The sequence below is a fragment of the Poromitra crassiceps genome (assembly GCF_964638095.1).
Source record: "Poromitra crassiceps genome assembly, chromosome: 12".
NCBI classification, from domain to species: Eukaryota; Metazoa; Chordata; class Actinopteri; order Beryciformes; family Melamphaidae; genus Poromitra; species Poromitra crassiceps.
Window position 1 is genome coordinate 43,274,362 of NC_139632.1, and position 14,887 is coordinate 43,289,248.

Below are 14,887 nucleotides of genomic sequence, written 5' to 3' on the forward strand. Positions count from 1 at the left end.
GTGCGTATAGGAATGTTGTTTTTCCATTCCTTCCTCAACGCCGGGGCAAAGGCATTCTGTGAAACGTAGGGAAATCAGTAACTGCAGTAGAATTAGACGAGGAAAGGTCATCGGTAAATAACTCCTGTAGTTTATTGAACATCACAGACTGCTGATGCTACTTAACAGTGTGATGGGGTCTTTTCTTTTCCTGTGTCTGAGCCTGTTTGTCTAATAATAATAATAATAATAAATTGTATTTGTATTGCACTTTTCATTTTGGACAAAATCCCAAAGTGCTACAGAGTAAAAAAATAAGATAAAATAATTAAAAGAATAACAAAATTAAAGGAGAATAAAAAGATTAAAAGAACGTTAAAAAGAACATAAGAAGCCTAAAAACTAAGGAAAGCACAAAACTAGGTTCGTTTACTGTTCTATAAAAACTGAAAATAAAATATTGGGGGGGACAGTGTGATGGTGTCTCCTTTAAGTTGCTCTTTCCCTGATGTTGCATCATCCGTCCACCTAATGATTAATGCATCCTCGCCAGATGGTAACTTATCCCCACGTGTGGTGATAACCCGCTCTCTTATCTCCCCCCCTGTATGAAAACACATGCTGCACTTTGTTTCTTCTCAGCAGAACATCTTTACTCTTTCAAAACTCCAGCTTCATCAATGATTAAAGGAGATGGAATATTCTGCAGAGTGACTCTGCAAGACATTTCTCTGCGTTCCCACTTCACAGCATGATGAAAGTAGCCTAATACATTGGAAAGTTTGTCGGAGCTTCTAACTCGATCTGTAGGCCGGGGGTTCTTCTGCTCAGCACCTGGATGTATTTTTAGGACGCCTCTCAAGTTCCTTTACTGAAGTACTGTACTTAAGTTTTGAAGTAGGTTACTAGGCCCTTTGTGAGACTTGCTACTTTTCTTCCCCTAACATTTATCTGCTGGCTGGAGTTTGCCGTTCCGGTAACACTCTAGTTGAGGTTGCATAATGACGACTGAAAAGACACTGTCGTAACATGACATGATGCACTTGTCAACATTAATGAGGGTTTCCAACTTCTAAATCATGGAGGTTGGAAACCCTCATAAATGTTTTGCTTGCATCCGTTTACCCTGCCTTTTCGACACAAATGGCCGCTGTGAAAAGACCTCTGACATAATTTACCGAATGACAATGACAACAGCCATAAACATTCATAAAGCCTCCTTCGTGATCATGACATCCATGCCATCATAATGGTTATGACAGTCATGTCAGTTATGACAGTCATGTCAGTTATGACAGTCGTGTCAGTTGTCATATGCAACCTCAAGTAAAGTGTTACCCTAGTTCCTTTGCAGAAAAAGGTTTTACACAGGCTAAGATAAGCTCATAAAATATGTTGCATTGTTGAGTTTAAAATCCCCAACAGTATGTCAGTTGTGTTAGACCGACAACATTAACATACTTCTAACAGCAATAATTTAACACTTTACTATTCATTATTCACTCCATTGTACTGCTGATACTGCTAGACTTTTACACTGTCAGTGCCTTTTCCACCACTGGCTTTAACACAGATCCTACTCTGGTCTGGAAATGTATACAGCTGCTAAATGAAGTGTGGAGATAGTCTGGACAAGCGAGACTAGGACATGTATGTATGGATAACCATTTTTGTCATTTCCACATGTTGATACGTTTGGAAATTGCACCAAACAAGTTAAAATAATTCTGTTGTACTAGTCTGATATAGGCTACACAAATTTTCTGTGATTTTAGACTCTTAAGACTTTAACGTCACATATTGTGTTATTTGTTTGTGAAGAATATTAATCTAAAGAATGATATTTAGTTTAGACAAAAATGATACTGAACACCAAAATCTTCAAATGGAGACAGATGTGGATTTATTGACATGTGAGGGATATTGAGCAGTCAGCAGGGTGAAGGCACCCAAGAGTAAAAAAAGACAAGAGGAGGTAGACGTGTGGGCAGCAACAGCTTCACTCTTTGACGATGGTGGGAGTGATCATCTTGGTGAAGGAGTAGTACTTGCACTCTGCGGGTGGGACGATATCCATGGTGGACGTACTGATCTTCTCCTTCTTGAAGCCGGCTTGCAGCAGGTTGGGCATCTGGGTCTCCTGAGGAGCATTAACGGAGGGGACGCATCAGCAAAGAGTATAGAATGCAAGAGAGGGAAACATCACAGAAACACGACAGATGGACACACCATGACCGGGAAGAACACAGGCCATTTCGGTAGAGGCACTTTACAGCACTTTGTAGGTGGGATGTTTTACTGGCATCATTATGGGAGTCTCCTTCAGGCCAAAATGGGGGATTCGCTGTGCACTGATGTTGCAATGGAACAATCTATTAGCCTTCAGTTCTTAGGCGTTTGTGTGTGTGTGTGTGTGTGTGTGTGTGTGGGGGGGGGGGTTGGCTGTAGTTGCACCCCCCCCCCCCCCCATCATTAACCTTGGCTTTATCACAGCTGGTTACTCAGGTGGCATTCACTCTGTAAAATGTACATCTACACACTGGCTAGGACCCCAAAAAATATACAATAAGGCTGAGTGTCCATATAGAGAGCCAAAGTCAGACCCACTTCCGGTTTAGGGATATGCACCAGCATTCTTTTTCCATCTACATTTTGTAAAATGCTTATAAAAGAGCGATTCAGCTATATTTGTAATCACAAGAGGCCATCGAACATTTCACTCAGAACGAAACTTAAAGACAAAACGTCTCAAATAAAAAAAATATTCTTCATGTTTTAAATTAGTTTATGAAAAAGTCTAAAAGTGGCGACGATAGCTCAGCAGGCCAATATAAATAGTAAATAGAAAAAGGGAGCTTCTTGATGCTTATAAAGAATTTAATTAATAAAGAAGTAATGTACAGGTATACTCAATAGTTAATACACAATACATCTTCATAGGACAAGGGCACAAGAGACGCAACGCGTTTCAACCTCTGGTCTTCGTCAGGCTGTAGGATTCTATTTACTACTTAAATTAGTTTATGAAATAAATTCGTTTTTTTTTCTTAGCGAGAATTTTTGTTTATAATAATTTGATTCTTGCACATGCGTTTTCACAACTGACCATCTGAGCGCAACCAGCACTTTTTTCTTCCGTTAACCAATTTGGGGGGAACTGTTGTCTGTTGATCGCTAGATACTTAAAAGTAGGGTTCAACAGTTCTGGGGTTGTGAAGGCCATTATTTGTACAGTGAAGTCACCAATATCAGATTTCTTTCAGCCAGTAGGGGAGAGTGGGGTGAGTTGTGCCACTTTTTACTTGAGGTGTCTTTAAAGTGAGGGCATGACAGTAATGCCTCCAACTACAATATGTAAATATATTTCAGGATGTTGTGCACCACTGGGAACACTCCCTTTGGATCTTAAATAAACTGTTAAAAAAATATGGCTATTCTTAAAAAAGTGGTCTCTTGGCACAACTTGCCCCCGGTGCGGGGTAAGTTGCGCCTTTGGAGAGAATACGTTGGGGTAAATTGTGCCATTGATTACTGAAGTAAAACAGAACATTTTCATCTCATATACTGTAATGCTATATCAAAGCAAGACAAAATAAAGATAACACTAAAGTCCAGTGTACTATAACAGGGTTAAACAAGGCTAAACGGTAGCAACAGTTGACCTACATATTTAACATTTTCAGAAATAAAAATTATGTTAAAAATGAACAAAATCAACTATCACAGAGCCAGGCTACACTTGCCAATACTGCAATATTCTTCAACAAGGTCTATTTAAACATTTAAGAACAAAATTAAATAAAATTTCACTAAATCAACTGCAACTGCACTGGCACAACTTAACCCAGGCCTTTTGGCACAAATCACCCCATCCCCACCATTTTAACAAACTTGTATCATATAGCTGGTTTGGCGCTAACATCATGCTAACAGTATAGCCTCATATTGTAGCTTACTAAAACACTAACACATGTGTGAAATGTTTTCAAGCTTGTCTATAATTGTTCAGACACAACAATCAATAAACCTTGATCATAAAAAATTTACTTTGAGAGGCAAAAAACAGTTTTTTGAACTTAAATGTGCTTAGCTCTTGTGCCATCTGCCTCCCTTCTTTGCAGAGTGAGTAAAATGGATGCCTCTTCAAAAATGTGTGGACACATGACCAATTTCTTCTATGGTTTTCTAGATACAAGGGGTGGCACAACTTCCCCACTGGCACAACTCACCCCACTCTCCCCTATTCAATATTTTGAATTTGCCACTTTTCGCGCCAAGAAATACTAAGTATTCAGTGACCACTAGAGTTTTCTTCTCATCATGGGACACTCAACCTCTCCACTGAAAGCAGACTGATGAAAGTCTTTGTGTCAGCAGCTCTTTCAGGCAGAGAGACCCACCACACCTGTTCAATGGTAGAGGCACTGAGGGAGACATGACTGAATTTAAATGTAATAGTTGAGTAATGTTTGTGTGTGGACTGAGAGTTAAAGAACAAACCTGGAACATGGTGTCGATGTTGTCGTACTTGGTCTTCAGCAGCTCACCCCAGGAGGTCAGGTTACAGTAGGTCAGGACACCGCCGGACTTCAGCATTCTGTGAGCGTGACCCTACAGACACACACCGCAACACACACACACACACACACACACACCACACACACACATATACACACACACACACACACACACACACACATATACACACAGACACACACAGACATATCAGTCAAACATTTTTCAGGTGTTGTCACTGTACTGTGTGGGTCAGTGTGTGTCGGTGTAGCAACTACACACATCTCAGAGCTGGACAACATGATTGGCTGATATAGTATCAGTCTCAGATATCAGTCTAACTCGAGTCCAAACCAAGACAAATCCCTGACTGTGTTTGACTTGGTGAAAAAACTAACTGACTGTAGCCTGAACACTGGAGACTCAGTGGACCGCTCAAACTAACTGACTGTAGCCTGAACACTGGAGACTCAGTGTACCTCTCAAACTAACTGACTGTAGCCTGAACACTGGAGACTCAGTGGACCGCTCAAACTAACTGACTGTAGCCTGAACACTGGAGACTCAGTGGACCGCTCAAACTGACTGACTGTAGCCTGAACACTGGAGACTCAGTGGACCGCTCAAACTAACTGACTGTAGCCTGAACACTGGAGACTCAGTGGACCACTCAAACTAACTGACTGCAGCCTGAACACTGGAGACTCAGTGGACCGCTCAAACTAACTGACTGTAGCCTGAACACTGGAGACTCAGTGGACCGCTCAAACTAACTGACTGTAGCCTGAACACTGGAGACTCAGTGGACCGCTCAAACTAACTGACTGCAGCCTGAACACTGGAGACTCAGTGGACCGCTCAAACTAACTGACTGTAGCCTGAACACTGGAGACTCAGTGGACCACTCAAACTAACTGACTGTAGCCTGAACACTGGAGACTCAGTGGACCACTCAAACTAACTGACTGTAGCCTGAACACTGGAGACTCAGTGGACCACTCAAACTAACTGACTGTAGCCTGAACACTGGAGACTCAGTGGACCACTCATAATCAGGCTTTATGTGGTCGCAGATTCATGCTAGTTTTGGTCAAATTTCAGTCTTCATCATCCAGTGTGAGAAGAAAAATAATTCAGGGGTCATTGTTTTGCCCTCCCCCTTCCTTGATCTGATTTTATAGGCTTTTTGATCATTTTCATGGGAATTTTTTTTTAATCTATGAAATACTTCATTTGCATTACATATTAGTTTCCTGCTGACGGAAAATGGCAGCAGGCCAGAGTCCCTCCACTGTTATTAATTTTTTCTTTTCCTTTTCTTTCTTCGTACCATCTTGATGTTATTTTGTACTGAGTCAGCGCTTCGTGTTGGTCAGTACTTTCTTCTACTGCTTCAGGCTGTGTACTTGATTCAAACACTTGATTTCCCTCCCTCTCCCAGAATGCACTGGAAAGAATCGCCGCGGTCGTCGGCTCACACGACCTGAGGTGGGATCTGAGCTCACACGACCTGAGGTGGGATCTGACCACTCATTACAACACGTCAACAGGTTGACCCTGAGGTGGGATCTGACCACTCATCACCACACGTCAACAGGTTGACTCCCATTTTTCAGTGGGCATTTTTCTCAACGTCATTTCTAATTTCAGGGTGATTTGGTGAACTTTGAAGAGCTTTTTCTTTGCCCCAAGCCGCCAATTAATTTCTGACTCTGCTTGCCACACACAGCAGAGTGTGTCCTGCTGAACTAGTGTCGCTGTCGAGCAAGTATTTGAACACGTCTAGGACTGTGTATCTGAATACAGCTTACAGCAGGCGGGCAGTGTTAGCCTGTGTATCTGAATACAGCTTACAGCAGGCAGGCAGTGTTAGCCTGTGTATCTGAATACAGCTTACAGCAGGCAGGCAGTGTTAGCCTGTGTATCTGAATACAGCTTACAGCAGGCAGGCAGTGTTAGCCTGTGTATCTGAATACAGCTTACAGCAGGCAGGCAGTGTTAGCCTGTGTATCTGAATACAGCTTACAGCAGGCAGGCAGTGTTAGCCTGTGTATCTGAATACAGCTTACAGCAGGCAGGCAGTGTTAGCCTGTGTATCTGAATACAGCTTACAGCAGGCAGGCAGTGTTAGGACTGTGTATCTGAATCAGCTTACAGCAGGCGGGCAGTGTTAGCCTGTGTATCTGAATACAGCTTACAGCAGGCGGGCAGTGTTAGGACTGTGTATCTGAATACAGCTTACAGCAGGCGGGCAGTGTTAGCCTGTGTATCTGAATACAGCTTACAGCAGGCGGGCAGTGTTAGGACTGTGTATCTGAATACAGCTTACAGCAGGTGGGCAGTGTTAGGACTGTGTATCTGAATACAGCTTACAGCAGGCAGGCAGTGTTAGGACTGTGTATCTGAATACAGCTTACAGCAGGCGGGCAGTGTTAGCCTGTGTATCTGAATACAGCTTACAGCAGGCGGGCAGTGTTAGGACTGTGTATCTGAATACAGCTTACAGCAGGCGGGCAGTGTTAGGACTGTGTATCTGAATACAGCTTACAGCAGGCAGGCAGTGTTAGGACTGTGTATCTGAATACAGCTTACAGCAGGCGGGCAGTGTTAGCCTGTGTATCTGAATACAGCTTACAGCAGGCGGGCAGTGTTAGGACTGTGTATCTGAATACAGCTTACAGCAGGCGGGCAGTGTTAGCCTGTGTATCTGAATACAGCTTACAGCAGGCGGGCAGTGTTAGGACTGTGTATCTGAATACAGCTTACAGCAGGCGGGCAGTGTTAGCCTGTGTATCTGAATACAGCTTACAGCAGGCGGGCAGTGTTAGCCTGTGTATCTGAATACAGCTTACAGTAGGCGGGCAGTGTTAGCCTGTGTATCTGAATACAGCTTACAGCAGGCGGGCAGTGTTAGCCTGTGTACCTGAATACAGCTTACAGCAGGCGGGCAGTGTTAGCCTGTGTATCTGAATACAGCTTACAGCAGGCGGGCAGTGTTAGGACTGTGTATCTGAATACAGCTTACAGCAGGAGGGCAGTGTTAGCCTGTGTATCTGAATACAGCTTACAGCAGGCGGGCAGTGTTAGCCTGTGTATCTGAATACAGCTTACAGCAGGCGGGCAGTGTTAGCCTGTGTATCTGAATACAGCTTACAGCAGGTGGGCAGTGTTAGCCTGTGTATCTGAATACAGCTTACAGCAGGCGGGCAGTGTTAGCCTGTGTATCTGAATACAGCTTGCAGCAGGCGGGCAGTGTTAGCCTGTGTATCTGAATACAGCTTACAGCAGGCGGGCAGTGTTAGCCTGTGTATCTGAATACAGCTTACAGCAGGCGGGCAGTGTTAGCCTGTGTATCTGAATACAGCTTGCAGCAGGCGGGCAGTGTTAGCCTGTGTATCTGAATACAGCTTACAGCAGGCGGGCAGTGTTAGACTGTGTATCTGAATACAGCTTACAGCAGGCGGGCAGTGTTAGCCTGTGTATCTGAATACAGCTTACAGCAGGCGGGCAGTGTTAGCCTGTGTATCTGAATACAGCTTACAGCAGGCGGGCAGTGTTAGACTGTGTATCTGAATACAGCTTACAGCAGGCGGGCAGTGTTAGCCTGTGTATCTGAATACAGCTTACAGCAGGCGGGCAGTGTTAGCCTGTGTATCTGAATACAGCTTACAGCAGGCGGGCAGTGTTAGACTGTGTATCTGAATACAGCTTACAGCAGGCGGGCAGTGTTAGACTGTGTATCTGAATACAGCTTACAGCAGGCGGGCAGTGTTAGCCTGTGTATCTGAATACAGCTTACAGCAGGCGGGCAGTGTTAGCCTGTGTATCTGAATACAGCTTACAGCAGGCGGGCAGTGTTAGACTGTGTATCTGAATACAGCTTACAGCAGGCGGGCAGTGTTAGCGGTATCTGAGCTTCCTACCTTGATGAAGTCAAACTGGTGTGTGTGCCATGTGTCCTCTGACAGAGGGTACGTGTCGTACAGGATACCTGGGAGGGAGGAGAGACAGACAGTCAGAAGACAGACAGTCAGCAGACAGTCAGGCCGTTTACATCTCACACACCGCCAGCCCGATTTTAAAGAAGCTCAGAGGGATGGTACGTTTTGGTATTTAAAATAATACAGTGATTGGCCTGATGGGGGGGCCTATATGTAAAGGTCAAACTGAGTTCTTACCATCAAAGTGGTTGTCGGGCAGAGTGGGAACCACCTCCTCCCACAGACCCTTCAGAGGTACGACCTGCAGAGAAACACATCAGATACTCTCATCAGCTTCCTTCACACGTGGCGCTGGGCCACAAAGTGGACTTTTCATAAACAGGATCACAATCACTGTGATATAGTGATGCGTGGGTCGACCCACAACCCGCCGGTCAGGCGGGTTGTGGGTCAGTTCACTAGAAAATATCACGGGTTCGGGCGGGCGGGTCAGAAAGTGACAAAGCAGCAGCTAAAGAAGAAAGTTATAAGCCGGCACATGTACTGTAGGCTACTATTTTGTTAAAGTTCAGCGTGTGTGTGTGTGTGTGTGTGTGTGTGTGTGTGTGTGTGTGTGTGTGTGTGTGTGTGTGTGTGTGTGTGTGAGAGAGAGAGAGAAAGAAAGATTTCATGTCTTTAATCAGAATCAGAAGGAAGGCATTTCAGCACCTTGGAGAGTGCTGACTCAGTCCTGACAATATTGCGCGACACTATAATGCATTAAGTTGGCGGTTTGCGGCTCGGGTGCTTGATTAACGCACTTGGGTCGGGTCGGGTCATAACGGGTCGGGTAGGGGGGCGGAACGGCGGATATTAAAAAACCTTGACCTGCGCATCACTACTGTGTTATGTCCTGCCCCCAACATCCTGTTTCAACAGGAAATACAGCTCAGAAATCAGCTCAAGGAAGTAAAGATGTTGTTTCGTGGGGTCTTTAATGCAGATGTTTAATGTTGACCCATTAGAATCCAATGAAGTGAGAAAGCAGATCAAGACTTGGGGGGGGAATGATTGACTTTTCAGTGGCCCTGTGTCCTTGGTCACCTTGTGCGGCTGAGCCTTGGCCCAGTCCTGGAGCCGGGCGAACACGCCGTCGTTGCACTCGATGATCCAGTGCTCCTGGATGGGGAAAGACTCCACCTTGGTGGCGGCGATGGCCATGCCAAACCCGATCTCCAGCACACGCCCACCTGCCAGAACCAAGAACATATCAACCTGAGGACGCCTTCTAATCACTCACTCATCAGAGATTGCGTGTGTGTGTGTGTGTGTGTGTGTGTGTGTGTGTGTGTGTGTGTGTGTGTGTGTGTGTCTGTCTGTCTGTCTGTCTGTCTGTCTGTCTGTCTGTCTGTCAGTGTAAGAGAGTCTTCAGTATTATCTTATCTTATTATTGATTATTTGTATTGTATTGCTTTTGTGAGGACCTCAGGAAGACTAGCTGTCATTAATTTGTCAGGTAATGGGACAATTATAGTAACATAAAATGACTAGTATACTCATACCATAGGAGATTAAAACAAAAATACCATCCCGCGGTACTCTAGATAAACTGTCACACTTTAAGTCCCCATGGATACTATAGTGATATCATAGATGTAAAAACATGCATACATTCCAATGAGGTCACTATCAATTTACCTTTGAGCACTTTTTCACTGTATAGGGATATTGTAGAAATATATGTTTTTTTTATTATTGTTTGAGAGTGCTTTGGGGTTTCTCTCTCTGCTGTAATAAGATGTCTGGAATGTAGAAGGGTATGCACAGTTGGTTGTAACTGGAGGTTAGATAGAAGCCTCAAGCTTCTATGTATATCTATATGTTTCACAGCCTTTCAGAGAAGCGTATAAATAGCTGAGGAGGGGTAAAGGCCAGTTGTAGTTGCCCCTATAACGACCTGCAGGCCTACAATCATCTGTCACACCAGCAGCAACAACGCACGCTTGTACTCGCATTTAAACTGCCTCATTCTTACATTCAGGCAAATATTAACAACAATGTACTTCAGAATGTGTGGAGAGATAATGAGTCATGTGAAGTTCAATATTTAATGTAAAAGTGGCATTTTTACATGCAGGTGACAATCACTCAACATATAGGCTACTGTGAGTGCCAGCAGCAACACCATGGGTAGAAATATATAATAATGAATGTCTACTACATGCACAGACACATTTGATGTCCTGTTGTTGTATATTTTCAAAAAAGACCTTTAACATACTCTCAAGTATAGCATATATGTGCATTTTTATTATGTATTCATTCATCCAATCTCTCACTCATTCATTCGTTTTGCAGTTTTGTGCAGAATTTTTTTCTCACGTCTGTGAAGTGTGTGAATGAATACAAATGTATCCATGTGTTTACTGCAGCAGCTAACAGCTGCTGTAGTAACACGTGCTGAACACCATGCTGCTCGTGCTGCTCACACACACACACACACACACACACACACACACACACACACACACACACACACACACACACACACACACACAGGCACACACACGCTGGAAAAGAGTGACCAAATGCTTTGGTTTGAATTACTTTCTACAGAGTGAATTTTGGTTCAATAAACAAACAACAAGCTTAATTCCAAATATTTTCATCTAAATAAATATCTGTTAAGTCACTTTCTATCTGATAGAGAGTTAACACAATGGTGATTGAGCCTATGGCCCTTTGAAGCATTTATGGTGTCTGTGGTGACACAGGGTGGGCGGAGCACAACTGTAGGCTACTAACACCTCTTGTGTGAAGTAGAATAACAAGCTACTTTTTTGCGGTCTCTAGCGTTACAGGTCTGTGGCAGAACAAACTGACTAATCCAACAGTGTTTGGATCTCACCTGCTATTACCACTCATCACATCGCCATAAGTGTCACCAAGAGAACAAAACTGAAATCTTATGTATTATAACTTTAATAAATCATGAAACAAAAAAGAAAAAAAACATATTTCATCTGCAAACAAATAGTTTTACTTTAAAAAGTTCACAGGTTTTCAGGAGAGCTAACTAACAAAGGTATTATTATTATTATTATTATTATTATCATCATCATTATTATTATAATTATTATTCTTGTTTAGAAACATATTTTCAGATCTAAAAAAACGTGTCAAACTATCAGTTCACAACAAAGCAAATTCTCAAAAATCCATAAATAAATGCAAACTACATTGCATTTGCAGCTTCAACAAATGCAGCTTCAACAAATCCCATCTATAATATTTTGAGAAATGAAATCCTAATATATATAATTGTTATTATTATTATTATTATTATTATTATTATTATTATTATTATAAGGTCTGGTAACTTTCCCAGTAAGACTTTTGCTGTATTATTGTAGTCATATGATCAGACATATTTGTATGTTCTGAGTTTCTGAATTTTAAACCACAATTCACTCCATGCATTTCTTGGCACAACACACAATCAGATAGCATGAGAAAATTGTATCACTAATGATAAGTAGGGTAAAGCACAGGCACAATCACTGTCATTAAAAACGCGTAAAAAGTATTAAAAAAAGATATGCAGCACCTGCTGCACTGTCGCCTTCCCATCCGAAAACAAAACCGCTATCTTTGGCCACTGTAGTATCAACTTGTGTCCATTATCGGACCACCACGTTACAGAGAGGGTCGTGTCCGATAATGGATGCCTGGCGGGTAGCTGCATGTCAGGCCTGTTACCTTTTGAGGCCGCTACGGTCGCCAGGGAGTGCATGTACGGGGTCTCCCAGCGCTCCATCACGGGCTTGCCCAGGATCTCCAGGTGGGTGTCCGCCTCGTTGTAGCCGGCGCTGGCGTCATGCCAGCCGGGCTTGCAGTCCTCTCCCTTGTTGAAGATGGGCTGTGCGGCGGTGGTCATGTTGTTTTGGGGAGATGTTTGGTGTCTGTTGGCGGACTGAGTGGACTGCTTTCTGCACAGAGAAGAGAGGGAGCGCGGGGCAGCGGCAGTTTATATCGGGTGGGAAAGTGCTGACTATGCGCAAGGTTCACCACGGTCAAATATACTACAGACATTCCAAGGAGAGGGACTGGCGGTGCCCGAGAGTGTCTGGTGAGAAGAGGAATCACTCGGCAGTAGCCTAAACAACTGGCCCGCATTTCTGTCTGCAAATGCCTGTCTGTGTAAAGTCGAGCTGAAATGTTTTTTTTGTATATTTAGTTTTTTTTACTATTTTAGGTCACATCCCTGGTCATAGAGTGCACCTATTTAGCAATGTATTTAAAGAAAACCACAAAAATCAAATTTCTTATATTCGGCTCATATTAAATGTTAACGTTAGGCCGTGTCTCCGACAGACACATTAACAAGGTAGCCTATTTCGGTCTTTATGTTTTGTAGTAGTTAGTAGTAGTTGTTGTTGTTGTTGTTGTTGTTGATAGTTGCCATAACAACCACCCCTGTCGGAAAGACGTGCACACGCTGGGTAGGAAGCGTTGTTGTCCCGGAGGCGATATTTTTTTTCGGATGATGGGGAAGGCTATGCGAAGGCATAACCCGCCCCTCTCTGCCTCTGATTGGCCTAGCGTCACATAACCCGCCCCTCTCTGCCTCTGATTGGCCTAGCGTCAAACTTCCATCCAAACACATTCGCTTGGCTATCCTGCATTACATCTCTTTCTACAGTCTGTGGTCAGTACTTCATTTTAATTTGATTATAGTACTGTGTTCATTTGGCACCCCTAAATTAGTGGGTGCAGTAATTCCAACAAAATTACCATGGCATTCGGCTACATTGAACAGTTCTGATTGGACATGAAGTTATGGCGTTGAACTTGCAATGATTTCACATCAGATATGTGGAACGAGACGTGATTGGAACAATTAGTGCCAGTGTTGCATTTAATCCGACATATTCAAGTAACAAGCACAAATGTGAAGTAGCTGCTACAATGTACAGATCCTTTCCAAAAAATTAGCATATCATGGAAAAGGTAGTTTTTTCCATAATTCCTTTCAAAAAGTGAAACTTTCATAGATTATAGATTCATTACACACAAAGTGAAATATCTCTAGCCTTTATTTGTGTCATTTTTCATCATTTTGGCCTACAGCTCCAGAAAACCCCCAGAACAGTATTTCAAGAAATTAGAATAGTGTGAAGAAAATCAGCAGTTACTTCTCAGTTATGACTGACTCCAGCCTCAGTCCACTCCCTCTGAATCTCCGCCAAATTTTTTAATCGTCTGCTTGACAATCTGCTGAAGCCCATGGTATTTCCATGATATTCAATTTTTTTGAAAGGATCTGTATGTGTATGTACATGAATTCAAACTTTCTCTCTCACACACACACTTTTGTAACATTCATGGTGGCAGATGCAGGATCCACTCTACTCTGCCACCCTGCAATTATTAAATATGGCCCCCATTGCCCCCTTTTTCCGTCAATTGACATGAACAGAAACACAGGCGCACACATGACACGACTACCTTGCCTCATTTAACCTAAGTGTGGTGAAATTGTTGGGGAGGGGCCAACCGACAGAATGACCTGCTGAGCTGCTGGTCACAACTCTTAAATTAAATAGGATTTGAACATTTAATAACTTGTCAAATACTTTCCATTGACATTTGTCTGGCCATGTCTGTGCACTGTGCAGGTGATGGAAACGCAAATGAGCATCTTTCTAGGACATGGATCTACTGGCTCCACCCCTGTACGATCTGCTTCCAGCTCTGCGAGTAAGTCCTGCCCTGCAAGGCCTGTCATGTTTGGTATTCACCTCTGTAAATCAGTCCTCAGATTGACTGTTACCTTTTCCATTCCATACACAGGACGGAGAATTCAGGACTCTTTCTGAAGAAGAACATTGAACCAACCTCAAAGAGGCAATTATTTTTATTCTTTTTTAGTAATCTCTGGTGAAATGTGTATTGACGAGCAATAATGACTTGAAATATGTTTAACTTAAAGTGGAACTGTCATGGTGAAGCCCATGCCCTATAATAGTAATATGCCAAACAGTAACATTACCTGGATGAAATTAGTATTTGTTTGTAAATATTATAAATACATTACACCTTGGGGGCTACACAAGAGGTGGTGGTTAAGTGGAGCACTGTTTGGGTTGGAGATGTGTGTCTTCACTGTAGTCTGTCGCCCATGTCACTGCAGCGTCTCAGCCGTGCGGGGAAGCCTTCCTGCCTGGGCCATAGTTAACACATCTGTGTGCTGTGTCCACATAATCCTCCTGCAATCTCTCACGTTGTAAAATCCCTTCAAACAGTTAAATAACAACACAGAGACATTTTATTAGCTAATGACTTTATTGGGAAACATTGTGTAACCCTAACCCTGTGCAAAACGTTCGTACCCCCGTGTCTTTTCTCACTGTTTCATTTCTCTTCCTGATCTGCCCAGCCCGCACACAGACTGCAATCATCAAGACAGGTCT

General features: G+C 43.2%; 1 protein-coding gene across 1 annotated transcript; it reads right to left on the reverse strand.

Moving 5' to 3' along the window:
• Positions 1-1,978: 1,978 nt before the first annotated feature.
• LOC310786444 (guanidinoacetate N-methyltransferase) lies at positions 1,979-12,351 on the reverse strand (the record flags this gene model as incomplete). The annotated part of the gene is made up of 6 exons (XM_083647651.1): positions 1,979-2,119; positions 4,480-4,590; positions 8,418-8,485; positions 8,673-8,736; positions 9,519-9,664; positions 12,174-12,351. 6 exons carry the CDS (start codon positions 12,349-12,351, stop codon positions 1,979-1,981), a joined length of 708 nt encoding a protein of 235 aa, XP_083503777.1.
• Between the last annotated feature and the right edge of the window lie 2,536 nt (positions 12,352-14,887).